The 17,495-nt window shown below is 39.8% G+C and overlaps 2 protein-coding genes across 2 annotated transcripts in view; one reads left to right on the top strand and one right to left on the bottom strand.

Moving 5' to 3' along the window:
* Positions 1–238: 238 nt before the first annotated feature.
* ZNF830 (zinc finger protein 830) lies at positions 239–1,707 on the bottom strand. Its single transcript, XM_036078721.2, has one exon. The coding sequence runs from the start codon at positions 1,670–1,672 to the stop codon at positions 554–556; it is 1,119 nt and encodes a 372-aa protein (XP_035934614.1). The 5' UTR covers positions 1,673–1,707; the 3' UTR covers positions 239–553.
* A 43-nt stretch (positions 1,708–1,750) lies between these two features.
* CCT6B (chaperonin containing TCP1 subunit 6B) overlaps positions 1,751–17,495 on the top strand; it is a 31,572-nt gene continuing 15,827 nt past the window's right edge. Inside the window, exons 1-7 of the mRNA XM_036078713.2 lie at positions 1,751–1,986; positions 3,772–3,835; positions 4,389–4,523; positions 8,286–8,459; positions 10,422–10,525; positions 15,181–15,291; positions 15,630–15,789. Coding sequence (XP_035934606.1) covers positions 1,850–1,986; positions 3,772–3,835; positions 4,389–4,523; positions 8,286–8,459; positions 10,422–10,525; positions 15,181–15,291; positions 15,630–15,789 — 885 coding nt within the window. The 5' untranslated portion in view covers positions 1,751–1,849. The remainder of the gene's footprint in view (positions 1,987–3,771; positions 3,836–4,388; positions 4,524–8,285; positions 8,460–10,421; positions 10,526–15,180; positions 15,292–15,629; positions 15,790–17,495) is intronic.

The raw sequence follows: 17,495 nt of genomic DNA, 5'->3' as shown, positions 1-17,495 counted from the left end.
ATGTTTTTAAAATAGAAACAGAATACTCAGAGAACTGATTTGCCCTGAATGACTTATGTGTTTATGAATAGTATTTAAAAACAACCCCTGTCCCCCACCTTCCTGCAAAACACTCTTGAGTTGATTTAAGGGATTAGAAAAGAAAAAGTCACATATATCCCAAATACCACACTTGGTTTTCGTCTAAAAGCTTGTCTGTTGGCTTGACTTCTACTTATTCATAAATTTCAAAACAGAATTACTTAAGTAAATATATATTTAACTACATATAATATTTACAGCTTACAGATTTGACAATTCAAAATTATACACTTAAGTAAATGTGTGAAAAAGTTGACATTTTCGTATGTAATAGTTCAAAAATTTCAAAAACAACTTTACCTCAAAAATATTTTACACCAATTTTCAAAAGTGCTATCTTCACAGGCTCATAGTATCTCAACAACCCAGTTAGGTTATCAAATATCAGGGCATGAAGTAATCAGTATCCTATCCAGAGACAGCACTTTTGGTACCATTGTAGAGGGTACAAAAATCTCGGGTCTTTGAAACCCTATAACAAAGCCCCCTTTACCCTCCAATCCTGAGACAACAAATCTTGTAGTTCTCCCTCATCATCGCTGTCAACATTCTCCTCTTCCTTTTTCTGAAGTTCTTTTATAGTCAGAACCTCTTTAAGCTTATGTTTTATTTCATCCTGACGATTCCGAAGCTTTTCCACCCGACGGTAACATTCTATCTGCTCATCGATTTCCCCAATTTGCCGGTCCAACCGTCCCTCCTCATCCTCTTCGGCAACTATGGCTTCGGAAATGGTATTGACCTGTCTCATGGCCTTTTGAAATTCGTCCCACTCTTTGTCCATCTGATCCTTTGGGGCATCAACCTTTCGTACCCTGGCATCTATCTCAGGGTCGTCAAAAAAGCCTTCCGGTAATGCCTCCGCTGTGTTTTCTCTCCTTTCCACGACTTTTTCATGTATTTCTGCTTTCTCAATTGACCCTGAATGAGGAATTAAAGGGGCCTTGGGAGGATTTGTATCTGAGAAACCGCTTGGCAGCATACCACTTGTTGCCTCTCTCGAGGAGGAAAGCGAGTGTTCCTTGCCCTGTGCGTCGGGCGGCTGCTTGCTAGTGTCCCCTCTTTTCCCTTCTCCTCCCTCTTCCTCCTCCTCCTCCTCCTCTTCCTCATCTTCATAATCAGGGAGTAAACCGAGTCCCGAAGCCTTACTGAGAGTCGCTCTGGCGGACTCCTTCCCTGCTCTGTCAAAGTTGGTGGGCAAAGCGGATGTGGAGGGCTGTACCTGAGGCAGCGGAGAGGCCTTGGGCCTTTTGGCATCCTGGCCATCCGCATCCGGCGCCTTCCTCTTGGCTGACTGAGGCACTGCGCTGGAGGACGGACTCTGGGTGGCTTCCTTCGCGCCCTTCAGCTCGGCCACTTTCTCACGGTGCTGCTTTCCCAGGACGTGAGTCTGCCACAGGAGCTCGCTCTTCACCGGGGTGTTACACAGGGCACAGCTCAGCTGCCCCAAACGGTTGTACTTCGCAAATGGAGATTCTATCCGTTTCCGATTGGTGCTCAGACGCTGCTTCTCCTTCATCAACCGCCGCAGTTCGTCCTGATTCACCACTCGCTTCCCCGCCGGAGTGCGGGCGGAGGCGGAGGACGCCATCTCGGCGCCCGAACCCAAGGTGATTCTGGCTTCCGTGCGGGCGAGGCCTGGTAACGTCATTTCCTGTCTCGGCGGGGATTGGCTGAGGCTCCGGAAGGCGGGCGGTGGCGCCGGGATTTCTGTCGAGATCGCGGCTGAGGCTGTTTTTGCCTGCCGGGTCGCACGGTCAGTGGTGCTATGGCCGCGATCAAGGCGGTAAACTCCAAGGCTGAGGTGGCGCGGGCCCTGGCGGCCTTGGCTGTCAATATATGCGCCGCCCGAGGGCTGCAGGATGTGCTGCGTACCAACTTGGGGCCTAAGGGCACCATGAAAATGTGAGATGGCCCGGCGGTTGGAGAGGCGGTTAGGGCCCGGGGTTTGTTGGGTGTCGTGGCGCGCTCTGAGAAAGACGTTCCGCGAAATGCCTGGAGCGACGGGATACCCTCGTTCGCATTCCTGCCCGGAGGTCACCCCTGGCCAGGGGCGGGAGGGCAGCCTTCCGAGGAAAGGGCCCCGAGTGAAGCTGTGACACCCCCTCTGCCCCACTTTGATTAACGTTCGTGTGCAGTAGCAACAGTTCACCTGGTGTCTCTTTAGAAGCATAAGCCATTTAACTCCCCTGCGCTTTGAGACTGTATGCCCATAGTTTGGGTTTCGTTTGGCAGTGTGCTGTAATGGTAAGGGCACACAGACCTTGGAGCCCGGCAGGCACGGATTCAAATCCAAGTTACCTTCTAGCCTTGCGTCTTAGGCAAGTTACTTGAACGCTCTGTGCCTGCACTTCTTCCTATCTGTTCACCCTTTCAGCATATATTTACTTAGCTTCACTATTCTCTTTAGAAGAGTGAGGAAAAGAGGGCTAAAATGTGTAAGAGGAGAAATACATTCTAAGAGGAACGAGCAGAATTAAAATTAACGGTAAAAGGGGGCTTGTATACCAACTGGATGCTGGGAACACAGAAATGAAGATTATATATATCTATATATAATCATTATATTGAGGAAAGGGACTAATTACTGATGGGAGTAGGGAGAAGGAGAAGCCTCTCAGATAACAGATTTTTGATCAGAGTCTTGAAAGATAAGTTAGAGTTCACCAGTTGGAGAAGGGAGTAAAGGCCCTCTAGTAACTTCAGGAACAAGAAAGCCCAGTGGTGTAAATCCAACTGAAATGAAAACAAACATGATGTATTAAGGGAACCACAAGATTTTCCCACAAGATCTCATTTGGTAGATGCCGCAGGGCAAATAGACATAAGCCAGATTGGGAAAGGTGAACTACTACATTGCTAAATCGTCCGGATTTTACCTTGAAAGTGCTGGAGAACATAAAACTCATCGAAAGATTTTTGATCAGGGAGCTGACTGAGTCACATTACTTTTTAGAAATAAATATAGGGGCGCCTGAGTGGCTCAGTGGTTAAGCCTCTGCCTTCGGCTCAGGTCACGATCCTGGGGTGCTGGGATCGAGCCCCACATTGGGCTCCCTGCTCAGCAGGAAGCCTGCTTCTCCCTCTCCCACTCCCCCTGCTTGTGTTCCCTCTCTCGCTGTCTCTCTCTCTCAAATAAATAAACAAAATCTTAGAAAGAAAGAAAGAAAGCAAGAAATGTAGTGTGAGGGGTAGATTCAAATTCAGAGATACCAGGATGCTGTCTAAGTAGTCCAGGCTAGAGATGTCAAGGACAGTGGACATGGAGAGCAGGGGGTATATTGAAGAAATACTTAGGTTGTGGAGTTAACAGAACTTGATGTGAGGGATGAGGGAAGAAACTAAGTTGAGTGAATGAATGGTACATTCTATCAAAATAAAAGGCCTGCAGGAACTTTATATTCTGTGGTTTGAGACTTCCAAGCATCCTTCTTTGACCAAACTTCTGTTCAACTCACCAGTTTCTCTTAAGCTTGTAAATGCTCCATTTGGAATGAAATCACCATAGTCCATATGGGGAGAAGTGATTCTTCAGGCTGCACATGGTGGTGATTACCATGGTATTGCCCCATGGCACTTGGAAGTTTTGAAGCTCATTTCTTTATATTAAGGATAGTGAGTGGCAAGAACTGAGAATGTCTTGCTTGACCCTTGCCATATGAGGTTAATACATCACTGTTTTGTGAACAGGCTTGTTTCTGGTGCAGGTGACATCAAACTTACCAAAGATGGCAGTGTACTACTCCATGAGATGGTGAGCTGATGCTGCTGACTTTAATAAATCTTAATAAGCCTAGAACATAGTACAGATTGTATATCTTTAAACCAAGGCTGTCAGTTAAATACTGCAGTCATGAGTAATACTTGTTGGGTTAGACCTTAATAAAAGATGATTTTGATTGTTTTCAAATCTTTGTACAGTCCAAGTAATAGCTTAGACATACTTCCAAATTAGTTACATCTTTTAAAGACACTGAATTGTGTTCTTTGTAATATGAAAATATAAAAAAAATCCTTTGCAATTTTAATAAGTATATTCATCTTAGAGATGAAAGGATTTGATCTTATTTTGGAAATGTCATTGCATTCCAAAGCAAAGACTCTTAAAAATGTTCAAACCTCATTAGTTCTCAATTTAAAAAATTTGGTATTGACATTTATTAAGTATTGATAATAAGAATTTGTGAACTTGTAGAATGAAGTTCATTTTTTAATTTTACTATTGGCCCTTAGGTTATCTTGTTTTCATTGGACTATTTTTTTTTTAATCTCATTTTCTCTTTTAATCTGTTGCTTACTTTTTCCAGCAAATTCAACACCCAACAGCTTCCCTGATAGCAAAAGTAGCAACAGCCCAGGATGACATTACAGGAGATGGTACTACTTCCAATGTTCTAATTATTGGAGAGTTACTAAAACAAGCTGATCTTTACATTTCTGAGGTATTAGCGTTTTACAGAATTCACATTCATGTGATACTTTATTTTGAATGGGGAATTGTTTTCACTAGTAAAATGGTTTAATTTTAGAGGGCAAAAGTAATTTTTATCAAGATACTTTTGGACAATTATAAATGGAAATAGTCATGAACTTTTTTGCCAAAATACTGCCTTTCATTGGAATTATATCCCACTTTTTAAAATGAAATATTTAAGATATATGAGTAGGTAGAAAATTAGCCATCTACCCATGAATAATGGCCTAAAAAAGAAGATACCACTGATAAAGTTGAAACCAAATTATGCACCTTTAAAAAAAAATAACTGGAGAAAAATAATTGAAGGTTTTCACGTTATGAATTTACCTATCTTTCTAGTTTTATTTTCCTTATAAACCATCTACTCTAGTGAGACTCCTCCACTCTACTCACTACCTCTGAAATCACTACACCCATTTCTACCTCAGTGCCTTTGTTCAATCTGTATTCTTTTCTTGGCATTACTTATCTGTCTTCTCTGATTAAGTATTTGAATGTTTCCTTTCTTTCAAGGACCATTTCAGCAAAGCATTACTAGGTCAAAGTGCTAGAATTATTACTTCTTTGTGTTTCATTTAGTATTGGGAATTGTCTAGTAATTCAGTACCTGCAACGTACCTCATTTAGGTACTTTTGGCTGTAAGCAGTAGAAATTTGATTAAAAATCATTTAAACAATAAATTATCTCCCATGACAGAACATCCAAGGTTGGTTGATTAAAAAATTCTATTAGTCATCAAGTACCCTGGTTCTTTCTGTCTCTTAGCGCCTCCATTTACAGAGCTGTTTCATGATAAAGCTTATTTCCATCCTGATTATAAGACTGTCAGAAGAAATTAGGAATACCTGCTTCCTTTAGTAACACTCAGCAGAAGAGTGCGAGAGAGAACCATTTGCCCAATTATGGAATATAAGTCCTTCCTCTGTAATATGATTGGGACAACTTTGATCTGTGTCCATCCTAAATCAATAACAGGTTTTTGGGGAATTGACTTAATCTAATCAGTATCTACCCCTTGAGCTAGCTAGAGAGGGTAGCTTCCTCTGAAGACTGGAGGAAGAGATAACCTAAACAAAATTAGGGTTTTGTTAGGGAGAAAAAAGTTTGGCAAGGGGGAAATGCTGACAGACACTGACATAATTATGGAACTGTGGCAGTACAGTGCTAGAGCTAGGCACAATACATGATAGAAACACTGAGGAGGGAGGGCTTTCCTAAACTAACCTGAATTAGGAAGCATTTTCTGGAGGAAGTAAGACCTGGGTTAAGTCTTCAGGATGAGAGGGAGTAAGCCAGATGAAAGAGGGGTAAGGAGAATGACCTTCCAGGCAGAAGGAACAACATGAGCAGAGGCACAGAGAAGAGAAGCAAGGTGGTATGTGTGTAAAGCTACAAGCATTTTGGTGTTGGCAAAGTTTAAAGTGATGTGGACAGGGGCGCCTGGGTGGCTCAGTCGGTCATTGGTCATTGGGCTCCCTGTTCAGTGGGGAGTCTGCTTCTCCCGCTTTCTCCGCCCCTCCCCTACACTCATGTGCGCTCTCTCTCAAATAAATAAATAAAATCTTAAAAAATAAAGTGATGTAGACAGTAATGAAAGCCTGGAGAAGTAGATGGGAGCCAGATCACAGAGGGCACGTAGTATGCTAACCAAGAAGAATGTTCATGTTAACATATTAATGACTGATACGGTCAGATTAACATTTTAAAAATTTGGGTGACAGTTTTAAGGGAGTCAAGACTGGGAGATCCTAGTAGTCCAGGTGAGAAGTTGTGAGATCCTAGACTGAGGTAATGTTTTGAAAATGGTTCATAACACAGGCTCTAGAGTCAGGCTTTGCAGGTTTAAATCCTGGCTCCACCTCTTAGTATACTGGTGATCTAAGGCAAATTACATTATCCCTATAAACCTCTATTTCCTCATTGTGAAACAGAAATAATAATACCCACTTCATAGTGTTGAGAGGATTGAATTAAATAATACATGTAAAGCCCTTTGGATTAGTACCTGGCTCAAATGCTCAATAAATGTTAACTTTAAAAAATTATTGTAGGACTGATGTAAAAGAATGGAGGAGGGGAATAAATTAGACCTCGTTCAAGCTTTCAATAAGTTTATGTATTTTTTCCAGAATAAGCAATGCTATTTTTTAAAAAAATTATTTTGTTATAATGTCAGACCTAGAGAAAAGGTTCAGGAATATTCCAAAAAATAACATTTTTCTCTCAGATATATGCATATATATGGTGTGTATATATATATATATATTTTTTTTTTTTTTTCTAAATGGTGTAAGTTGCAGACATGATTGTCTAAATATTTTAGTGTATACTTTTTTTAATAAAGATTTTATTATTTGACAGAGAGCACAAGCAGGGGGAGCAGCAGAGGGAGAGGGAGAAGCAGGCTTCCCACTGAGCAGGGAGCCTGACGTGGGGCTCAATCCCAGGACCCTGGGATCATGACCTGAGCTGAAGGCAGGTGGTCAACTGACTGAGCCACCCAGGCACCCCTAGTGTATATTTCTTAAAACCAGGATATTCTCTTACGTAATCACAGAATAGTGATAAAAAACAGGAAATTAATATTACCATTGACACAATGCAGTAGTATAACCTACAGATTTTATTCCAGTTTTATCATTTTTCCCAACAGTATCCTTTATAGCAGAAAAAAATCTAGGCTCATTCATTGCATTCAGTTGTCATATCCCTTTAGTCTCCTTTAAATTGGAATAATCTTGGGCTGTCATTTTGTGTTTTATGACATTGCTACTTTTAGAATATAGGCCAGTTATTTTGTAGAAAGTCCTCAATTTGGATTTGACTTTTTTATCGTAATTAGACTCAGGTTATGAACTTTTGGCACAAATACCATAGAAGTGCTTTAGTGTTCTTTTTTTTTTTTTTTAAAGATTTTATTTATTTATTTGAGAGAGAGAATGAGATAGAGAGAGCATGAGAGGGTCAGAGGGAGAAGCAGACTCCCTGCCGAGCAGGGAGCCCGATGCGGGACTCGATCCCGGGACTCCAGGATCATGACCTGAGCCGAAGGCAGTCTCTTAACCAACTGAGCCACCCAGGCGCCCTGCTTTAGTGTTCTTAATGCATTGTATCAGGAGGCACATGATGCCTATTTGTCCCATTACTGTGATGTTAACATTTGGTGAAGGTGGTGTCCGTCTGTGCTTTTCTCCAAATCAGTGCTGGTTCTTTTCCTCTGCATTAAAAGGAGTCTTTTCATTTGTGCCCATTCAGAAGAGTACCACATGACAATGTGTCCTAATTTTTGGAAATAAAGAAGACTTTTGTAGTTTTTTGTACTGGACTTACAATTTTTCTGTAAGTTTGAGATTGTTTTAAATATGAAGCACTGATGGGATGCCTGGGTGGCTCAGTTGGTTAAGCATCTGCCTTTGGCTCAGGTCATGATCCCAGGGTCCTGGGATTGAGTCCCACATTGGGCTCCTTGCTCAACGGGGAGCCTGTGTCTCCCTCTGCTTGTGCTCTCTTGCTGTCTCTCTGACAAATAAGTAAAATAAAAATCTTTAAAAAAATAAATATGAAGCACTGAAAAATTACTTTTATAAATTATATACATATACATATTTAGTGGCATTGATGTGGGTAATATTACTTTTTCTGGATATACCTGTTAATAGGAGAAGATGGTTACTTTTACTTTGGATGACTTACTTTATAATTTTTAGTTTTATGTTGATGTAATAGGGCCTGCATCCTAGAATAATAGCTGAGGGATTTGAAGCTGCAAAGATAAAAGCACTTGAAGTTTTGGAAGAAGTTAAAATTAACAAAGAGATGAAAAGAGAAATCCTCTTAGATGTGGCTAGAACATCTCTACAAACTAAAGTTCATGCTGAATTGGCTGATGTGTTAATAGAGGTATGTGACTAAACTTTTGCATTCAGAATGAGTATAGACTAATGCATGATGATATTTTTCTTTTTTCTATAAGACAATCAACCGCCACGTGGTTCTTTTGAACGTGAAATAAAATATGGAAGACAGACATTTATAGACTTACTTAGAGACTAGACTTGATTGGTCAGAACAATATGTGTAATTTTTTCAAAAGTGTCATATTAAACCTTCTTTTAAGTTACCATGAAAGTTAGGAGGGGCTTGGCTGCCTTTGGATCATCCCTTGTGGTTGCCATTGGGGTGACGTACTGGTCTCTTAAACTGGTCCATAGTTGTTATGTGAAGTGACACATAGGGAAGTGGTTAAGCTTACCACTTTAATGAAGCATGATTAATCTGATAGATAATATTCACATCTGGGAAATGCATATTTGTTTTGTTTACTTCTAAAGGTAAAATGTATGTAATATAAGCACAAGACTGGGTATTTTGGGAAGGCTTTTATCAGGTGGCTATAGTTTGATATCATCATTGTTCCTCAGCTTTGTACTTGAATATATTGGTTTATCAGGAATGATGAATTCATAACCCAAAACACAAGACATGGACATATAACTCATAATGCTTTCTTGCTAATTTACTTTTTGAGAGATATAAATGACAAATGGACGGAACACCTGAGTTGTTTCTGGTCGATTCCCCTTACCACTAGGAAAACCTACTTGGCAAATCAGATTAAGATCAGACAATTTCTTACTCAACAGAGTTCAAATAAAGACTGCAGTATTTTCTCCTGTTGGAGTACATGTATCAAGTGACCCAGAATCTTCATGTTATCTGGCTAGGCCCCCATTCTCTTTTGGAGTTCTAGAAACACTGATATTCTCATTATCCAGTGGTTTTTGTCATTATTCCCTATTAGGCTCCAAAACCAAATATCATGTTTTCTCAGATAAAGTTTTCTAAGGTATAGTTTTTTGCTTTATTTATATTTTAGGATGGTTATACTGTAGCACTTAGTTTCTGTAATTAGTTGTTTTCATATTACTTTCTGAGATAAGCAATAGGATGTATTGTACCATGTTTCTCAAATTGTATATCCCTGGGGATATGTGGCAGAATAAGTGAGACATGTTTTTCTAGAGTGTCAATTTTACTTTGCAGTTTTGGGGAAAAACATTACTTTCACATTAAAACAAACATGTATATTATGGCATGATGTGGAAACTTTTCATGATAAAACACAAAACTTAAGAAATTTCATGTTGGTATAGCCAGCAAATTTTAGCTCTTAACTTACATTACATTTCCTTCTTTTCCATTAATAAGTTCTTCGGTGGAAAAGTTTGAGTAGTGTTGGTAGTAGAAAGAGTAGTAGCTTGGCATTCGAAGATAACTGAATTCTAGTCCTGGCTCTGCTACTGCCTTTTAGACCTTGTTTTAAGACTGTAACTATTTCTTCTTCTTCTTCTTCTCCTTCTCCTTCTCCTCCTTCTCCTTCTCCTTCTCCTTCTCCGTCTTTTTTGGAGAGAGAGTGTGAGCTAGTGGGGGTGGGAGTGGGGGGGAGGGGCAGAGGGAGAGGAAGAGAGAATTCCAAGCAGGCTCCACGTCTGGTGCAGAGCCCGATGCGGGGCTCGATCCCATGACTCTGAGATCATGACCTGATTTAAAATCAAGAGTTGGATGTTTTACCAACTGAGCCACCCAGGTGCCCCTAAGACTGTAACTTCTTAAACTTTTATTGGAGTTTACTTATCTGTAAAATGAAGGATTTGGGCCTGATGATCTCTGAAGTTCCTTTAGGTTCTAAGGTAGTCATTGGCATTGGTTATTACTGGTGTCCGTGACAAAGTGGCCCTTTTTTGGCCTTGCCCTGTATTTTGAGGCCTGAAGCCCTTTATCTGTTTAGTCTGGTGATTACTTGGGCCAGTGGTTTCTTTTAGTAGAACAATAATTCACTGTTCTTATTTGCTTCTCTTTCAGGCTGTTGTGGATTCTGTTTTGGCTGTTAGAAGACCAGGTTATCCTATTGATCTCTTCATGGTAGAAATCATGGAGATGAAGCATAAATCAGAAACAGATACAAAGTAAATTACATAAACTTTGATAATACATAGATTCTGGAATATTTGGTTTAGTTCAGATGTTTTTTCATTAATTTCCTTACTTTTATTCAACATCAGTCTATTAATTCAACATATATTAATTGAGGGGTGCCTGGGTGGCTCAGTTGTTAAACGTCTGCCTTCTGCTCAGGTCATGATCCTGGGGTCCTGGGATCGAGCCCCGCATCGGGCTCCCTGCTCAGTGGGGAGGCCTGCTTCTCCCTCTCCCGCTCCCCCTGCTTGTGTTCCCTCTCTCGCTGTGTCTCTCTCTGTCAAATAAACAAACAAACAAGCAAAACATATATTAATTGAATACTTACCCGAGCCAGTCATGAAGAGTAAACAAAAACAATTTCTTTCTCCAAGAAGATTATTTTCTAGTTGAGGGAGGTAATAAATACATAAGTGCTAATAAAAGCTTGAAGAAGATAGAGTGACTATGTGAGAGCATGTGTCTGATTTTAGAATGTTCAGGGAAGGTCCTTGTTATAGGAAGCTAGAGAACTAAGGAGTATCTGAAGAAATAAGGGAGCTAGCCATGTGCGTATCTGGGGGAAGAATGTTCGAAGCCAAGGAATAATGGTTGAAAAGGCCCTGAGGCACAAGTATGCTGGGGTGTTTGTGTGCCTGAAGCATAGGAAGAGGAAAAAGGAGTAGGACATGAAGTCGGAGAGGAAAGAAAGCCAGACAGTTGTCTGAATATGTATGTCCTCAGAGTTTGTAGCATCTTGTTGATTTTGGACTTAATGAATTTTAAACTTTCTATTATGGAAAATTCTAAACATATCTAAAAGTAGAGAGAAAAGAGTAGTGAACTCCTATATACCTGTCACTCATCTTCATCAATTTTCAACATACGGCCTGTCTTATTTTTCCTTTTATTTCCCTTATATGCTCCTTTTTCCTCCCTCCTCCTTGCCCCAAACCTGGATTATTTTGAAGCCAATCCAGGTATCATTATTTCATTTGAAAATACTTTCTCATTTATTTTAATATATATGTGTGTGTTTGTGGGCATCTTTATTTACCTATTTCTTGAAGTTTTATTTGGTTTTTCTTAAACCTGCCATGGCACTTTTTATGGCGTCCTATTCCCTGCAGATCTTTATAAACCTGCCTTATATGTTTTTAAACATATAGTTCATATCTGATAATTACAATATTTGAAGTTTTGGCTTGTCTATTTCTGGTGTTTATTATATTTTGCTGGTTCTCTCTGTGTTTTGTTTCTATATGTGCCATTCATTGTGTTTGAAAAAAGTATTTGTAGAAATAATTTGAGACCTAGGATGAAGGTCCAATTTTGCACAGAGAATTTGAATTTGCTTCTGCAAGGAGCCAAGGGAATACTTTATTTTTTATTTTTTATTATTATTTTTTTTAAGACTCTCCGTGCCCAGCATGGAGCTCAATGTGGGGCTTGAACTCATGACCCTGAGATCAGGGCCTGAGCTGAGATTAAGAGTCCAGGCGCTTAGCCAACTGAGCCACCCAGGCACCCCAGGGAATACTTTAAATTAAATCCACAGCTTGAGGGCTTTTTGTTTGTTTGTTTGTTTTTAATATCCAGGTAATTCTTTTTTTTTCTAAAAATTTATTTATTTATTTTAGAGAGAGCACACATGTGAGTGGGGGGAGGGGAGGAGGGAGAGGGAGAGACAGAATCCTTAAGCAGACTCCCTGCTGAGTGTGGAGCCCGATGCAGGGCTCTATCCCAGGACCCTGAGATCAGGACCTGAGCTGAAATCAAGAGTCGGCTGCTTAACCAACTGAGCCACCCAGGCTCTCCTTTCCAGTTAATTCTAACTGCTGTTGGGTATAAGGGCTGATTGCTTCTAGTTCATCCTTCTGGTTTATACCCTGAGTGTGTTCCCCTTTGGGGTTCCTACTTACTGGGAAAAGTGTCTCCTATTAGACCTTCTACCTTGGATGAGCCCCAAGCTTTTAATTCTGTCCCCTTCTCATTGTGAGGTTGTTGAAAACAAAGTTCAAATTTTCCTGAATTGTCTAATGACTTTAGGATAAGAGTACCTGCAGTTCTTTTCTTACCCCTTGGAGTTCATGTTTTCTTTACTGTTTTTAAGGTTGTTTTTTTGTTGGGCCTTTTTTTTTTTTTTTTGAGAGAGAGAGAGAGAGAGTGTGTGTGTGTGTGTGTGTGTGTGTGTGTGTGCACACGAGCCAGTGGGGGTGGGGTGCAGAGGGAGAAGGAGAAAGATCTTAAGTAGGCTCCACGCCCAGCATGGAGCCTGATGCAGGACTCAATCTCAAAACCCTAAGATGATGACCTGAGCTGAAATCTTGAGTCGGATGCTTAACTGACTGAGCCACCCAGGTGCCCCAGGGTTTTTGTTTTTAACCCAGAATTCTTAGTTACTTTTGGTGGTAAGGTTGGTCCAAATTAGTCTGCCATTGCTGAAGGCAAAGCAGTTCTTGATTGATATTTCAGAAGGATCTCTCTGGTTGTTGTGGGGAGAATGCACTGTGGAGCAGGGCACATCCCAGTGCAAGGGCAGAAGCCGGAGGCCAGTCAGGAATCTGTTGTAATTCAGGTGAGGGATGAAAACAGTTTAGATCAGGGTATACTTAGAAGAAGGAGAAATAGGATCTATTGATGGTTCAACGTAGAATGTGACAGATAAAGAGGAAGGATGTCTCCTGGGTTTTTGCATGGAGCAGCTGGAAAAGCAGAAGTCCCATTTCTTGGGATGGAAAAGACTGGGAGGAAAAGATTTGGGGAAATAAATCAAGAGTTTAGTTTGGGAAATGTTATGTTTTAGATGCCTATTAGGCATCCATGTGGAGATGCTGAGTCGGGAGTTGGAGAGGTGTGTCTGGAGTTTAGAACAGAGGTCTGATCTGGAAATATATTTGGGAGTTATCCGTGCATAGGTGACTTAAAGCCCGTGAGAGGTAATGAGATCATCTGGGAGGTGAATATAGATAGAAGAGAAAGTTTACTGTCCCTCTACCCCTCCTCCTGCTCGTGTTCTCTCGCTCACTCGCTCTCTCAAAATAAATAAAATCTTAAAAAAAAAAGAGGATGTTTAAAGTTGAGCCCTGGAAACTGATGTTTAGAAATTGAGAAGACGAGGAGGATTTATCACAGGAGACTGAAGAGGAGTGGTCACTGGTAGGAGGAAAACCAGGAGAGGGTAGTGGCCCAGAAGCTAAGATAGGAAAATGTTTCAAAGGGAGAGTAATCAACTATGTCATATGCTGCTGAAACTTTGAACAAGTTGTGGATTGAAAATTGACCATTAGATATGGAAAGCATTTAATGTTTTTGGTGGCTTTAATGAGAACTGATTCAATAAAGGAGTGGGTATGAAAGTCAGACTGAAGGTGGGCTTCAGAGAGAAGGGTTAGGGAAGAAGTGAGGATGCAAGCTTACACCACTCCAAGGTTAGCAGAGAAATGGGGCAGTTGCTAGAAAGGAGTATGGGAAGGGACTTGAAGGAGAAGCATTCTTTGTTTTAAAGATGGGAATTATCATGGCAAGTCTGTATCCTGACGAGAATGTTCCTGGAGGCAGGAGGAATTGATGGCGGTAGGGGGATGGGGCAATGCTGGAGCAGAGAGGAGAAATGGAGTAGAGTACACACATGCAGAGGAGCATGGACAGTGCATTCATAGGAATAGAGGTTTAGGTTCAAGTGCAGGTGGATTGGTGGAGGTAGTGATGGGACAGTGTTTGTATTTTCTCAAAGCAGCAAGGTCATTTGCTGAGAGCGAGAGAGGGAAAGAGTGGAGACTTGAAGAGTGATGAATATTGAACATATCATTAGCTTGTTTCTTCCTAAATATCTTCATTTTCACGTAGAAGTTGGAGTGATTAGATTAAATTTTGTAGTTAGATTAAAATTTTGAAAACTTCCTTATAATCATGTTTATTTAAAAAATCATTTCTTTACTTTAATGTAGAACAAATCCTGGCTCTAAAAGATTCATAAGTAGAAATACCATTCCCTAATTGGGTATAAATGAAGTTTTAAATGTTATAAAAATATTTACTCTTGAAAGAAAATTTGGAAAACAGGAAAAAAGCCTCTCCCACCCCCAAATTATCTGTATTCCTACTGCCCAAGCATAACTTTACTCTAGGTTCCTTTCATTTTTTTCTTGTTAATACCAAGGTGCTTATTTTTTAAAAGAATAGTTATAATCATGCTTTATAGGTAGTTTGTTGTTCTGTGTTTATCAGCTACCTCTGTAAATAATTTTCCCTGTCATTATATAGTTTTCATGACCACCAAATAGTTGGGTCATTTATTTGCTTTACAATGCCCTATTGTTAGACATTTAGGTTAACAGTTTTTGGTTGTTCCATATAATTATTTTGAACAAATGTTCCTAAGAAACTCATTGTGTGCCTACCTTTCATTACTTGACCAGCTGTGTCATGTGTTTGAGCCACATAATTTAGAGAATAATTCTGGGTTGACTTTTCATTGTGACTTCAATGAAATTGCATTGAAGTAGATTTTCTTTTCCAATTTTACTAATTATCTGTTAGGCTTAAAGTTGGTGCAAGGAAACAATGTGTGTCCGATCTGTTAACATTTTAAGAATACAATCCTTATTTTATAATAAATTTAGAGTGTATATTCCAAGTAAGAAACATTACATATTTTTAATAGATTGATCAGAGGATTAGTTTTGGATCATGGTGCCCGTCATCCAGATATGAAGAAGCGAGTGGAAGATGCATTTATCCTTACTTGCAATGTGTCACTAGAATATGAAAAAACGTATGTGGCAGTTACTCTTTGTAAATTTTGAAATTATATTTTCTAAAAGTGTTTTTAATTTTAATTGATTTCGAGAAAGAGAGGTGGGGGAAGGGCAGAGAGAGAGAAAGAGAGAGAGAGGGAATGAATCTTAAGCACGCACAGGGCTCTATCTCATGACCCTGAGATCATGATCTGAGCCAAAATTAAGGGTGGGACGCTTAACCAACTAAGCCACCCAGGTGCTCCCTAAAAGTGTTTTTTAATCTCTTTCTTCCCTCCCACATGTTTAGTGTAAACTCCTACCTTTCCCTCCTTTTTCTTCTGTCTTTACTAGCTTGTTTTTATTAATCTTTTAGAGAGGTGAGCTCTGGTTTCTTTTATAAGACTGCTGAAGAGAAAGAGAAATTGGTAAAAGCTGAAAGAAAATTTATTGAAGATAGAGTACAAAAAATAATAGACCTGAAAGACAGAGTCTGTGCTCAGTCCAATAAAGGATTTGTTGTCATTAATCAAAAGGTGAGAAAGAAAGTTCAGATTTTAACTATTTGTAAATGTTTTTCAGCATTTCTTGCAGTGTGGTCTGTGGATTCCTAGGAGTCCTAAAGACCATTTCAGGGAGTCTTTGAGGTTAGAATTATTTTCATAATCATAATAATGCCTTTGACATTGTGTCCACATTTGCAATGATCATGCGAAAGTAGTGCTAGGTAAAGCTGCTGATAACCTCAGTACAAATCAAAGCAGTAACACCAAACTGTACTATTAGTCATTATATTCTTTATTGCCACACTATCACACACTTGCAGTTTAAAAAAAAAGGCAGTTTCATTTGAAAATATCTTTTTTTTTTAAAGATTTATTTATTTGAGAGAGAGTGTGCATGTGAACGGGGGGAGGGAGAATCCCAAGTAGGCTGGCTACCGAGTGTGGAGCCCGACATGGGGCTCAATCCCATGACCATGAGATCATGACCTGAGCTGAAATCAAGAGTCAGACGCCCAACTGACTGAGCCACCCAGGCAACCCCCTCACTGGAGAATATCTTGAAGTGGTAAAACTTATTAATTAAATTTTGATTAAATATGCATCCTTTTATAATGCTGTGTGACAGAGTGTGAAATCTGCATATCAAAATATGGTTGTCTTGGGGGCATCTGGGTAGCTCAGTTTGTTAAGCGTCCCACTCTTGTTTTTGGCTCAGATCATGATCTCATGGTTGTGAGATCGAGCCCCATGTCAGGCTCTGTGCTGAGCTGAACATGGAGTCTGCTTGGGATTCTCTCTTTCCTCTCCCTCTGCCCACCCCAGTGCCCACCCCCCGGCCCCCATGCACCGCCCCCCCAGCTCACGATCACTCAAAAAAAATTTTTTTAAATATGGTTGTTTTGAGGGAAAATTCTTGTATAATTGAGCTGCAAACTGAACTAGCCACTTTTTTCATGAACTGCCATTTTTACTTTGAAGAATAACTGGCAGGGGCGCCTGGCTGGCTCAGTCAGTAGAGCATGTAACTCTTGATCTTGGGGTTGTGGGTGCAAGCCCCATTTTGGGCAAAGAGATTACTTTAAAAAAAAAGAAGAATAACTGACAGAAAATTATTTAGACATGGGTATTTGGCAGGCTTTTCTCAAAAAGGAAGGAGTGGTTCTGTCACTTCCAAGGAAAACAACTGACAGTATTTGTTGCCAATAAATTTGAGCTTTCAAGCCAAAATTAAAATTTTGGAAAACTTGTATCTGCTGCTGTGAACTTGACCACTTTCTAATGCTTAAGGGACTTTTCTGATAATATTAGTGGTGATATTAGCAAATGTGATATTTTTGATATTGTATACCCATGAAATGTATCAACATTTGGAAGCTCAGCTTAACATAGTGAACCACTGTTTTCTAAATGACTAAAAAAATGTATGATTTAACAAAGTCATGCATGGGTAAATAATACATTCAAAGTGTAAGATAGGCAAATGGATTTTAATATGAAAGACTATGAAAAGTTTATTGATAGGTTCTATATTTCACATTGACACTAACCTTTAAGAAACTATCATTTATTCAGTTTTGATATAGTATCAAAGAAGAATATCCACATTTATCTGAAAATACTATTAAACTATTCATCCATTTTCCAATACATATTTGTTTGAGTCCAAGTTTTAATATACTTTAACCCAAACAACATATCACACCAAATTGAATGCAGAAGCAGGTATGAGAATCTAG

The sequence above is a fragment of the Halichoerus grypus genome, chromosome 2, assembly GCF_964656455.1.
Source record: "Halichoerus grypus chromosome 2, mHalGry1.hap1.1, whole genome shotgun sequence".
In the NCBI taxonomy this organism is placed as follows: domain Eukaryota; kingdom Metazoa; phylum Chordata; class Mammalia; order Carnivora; family Phocidae; genus Halichoerus; species Halichoerus grypus.
Note: the sequence above shows the minus strand (reverse complement) of the source record. Positions and strands in the feature narration are given on the sequence as shown.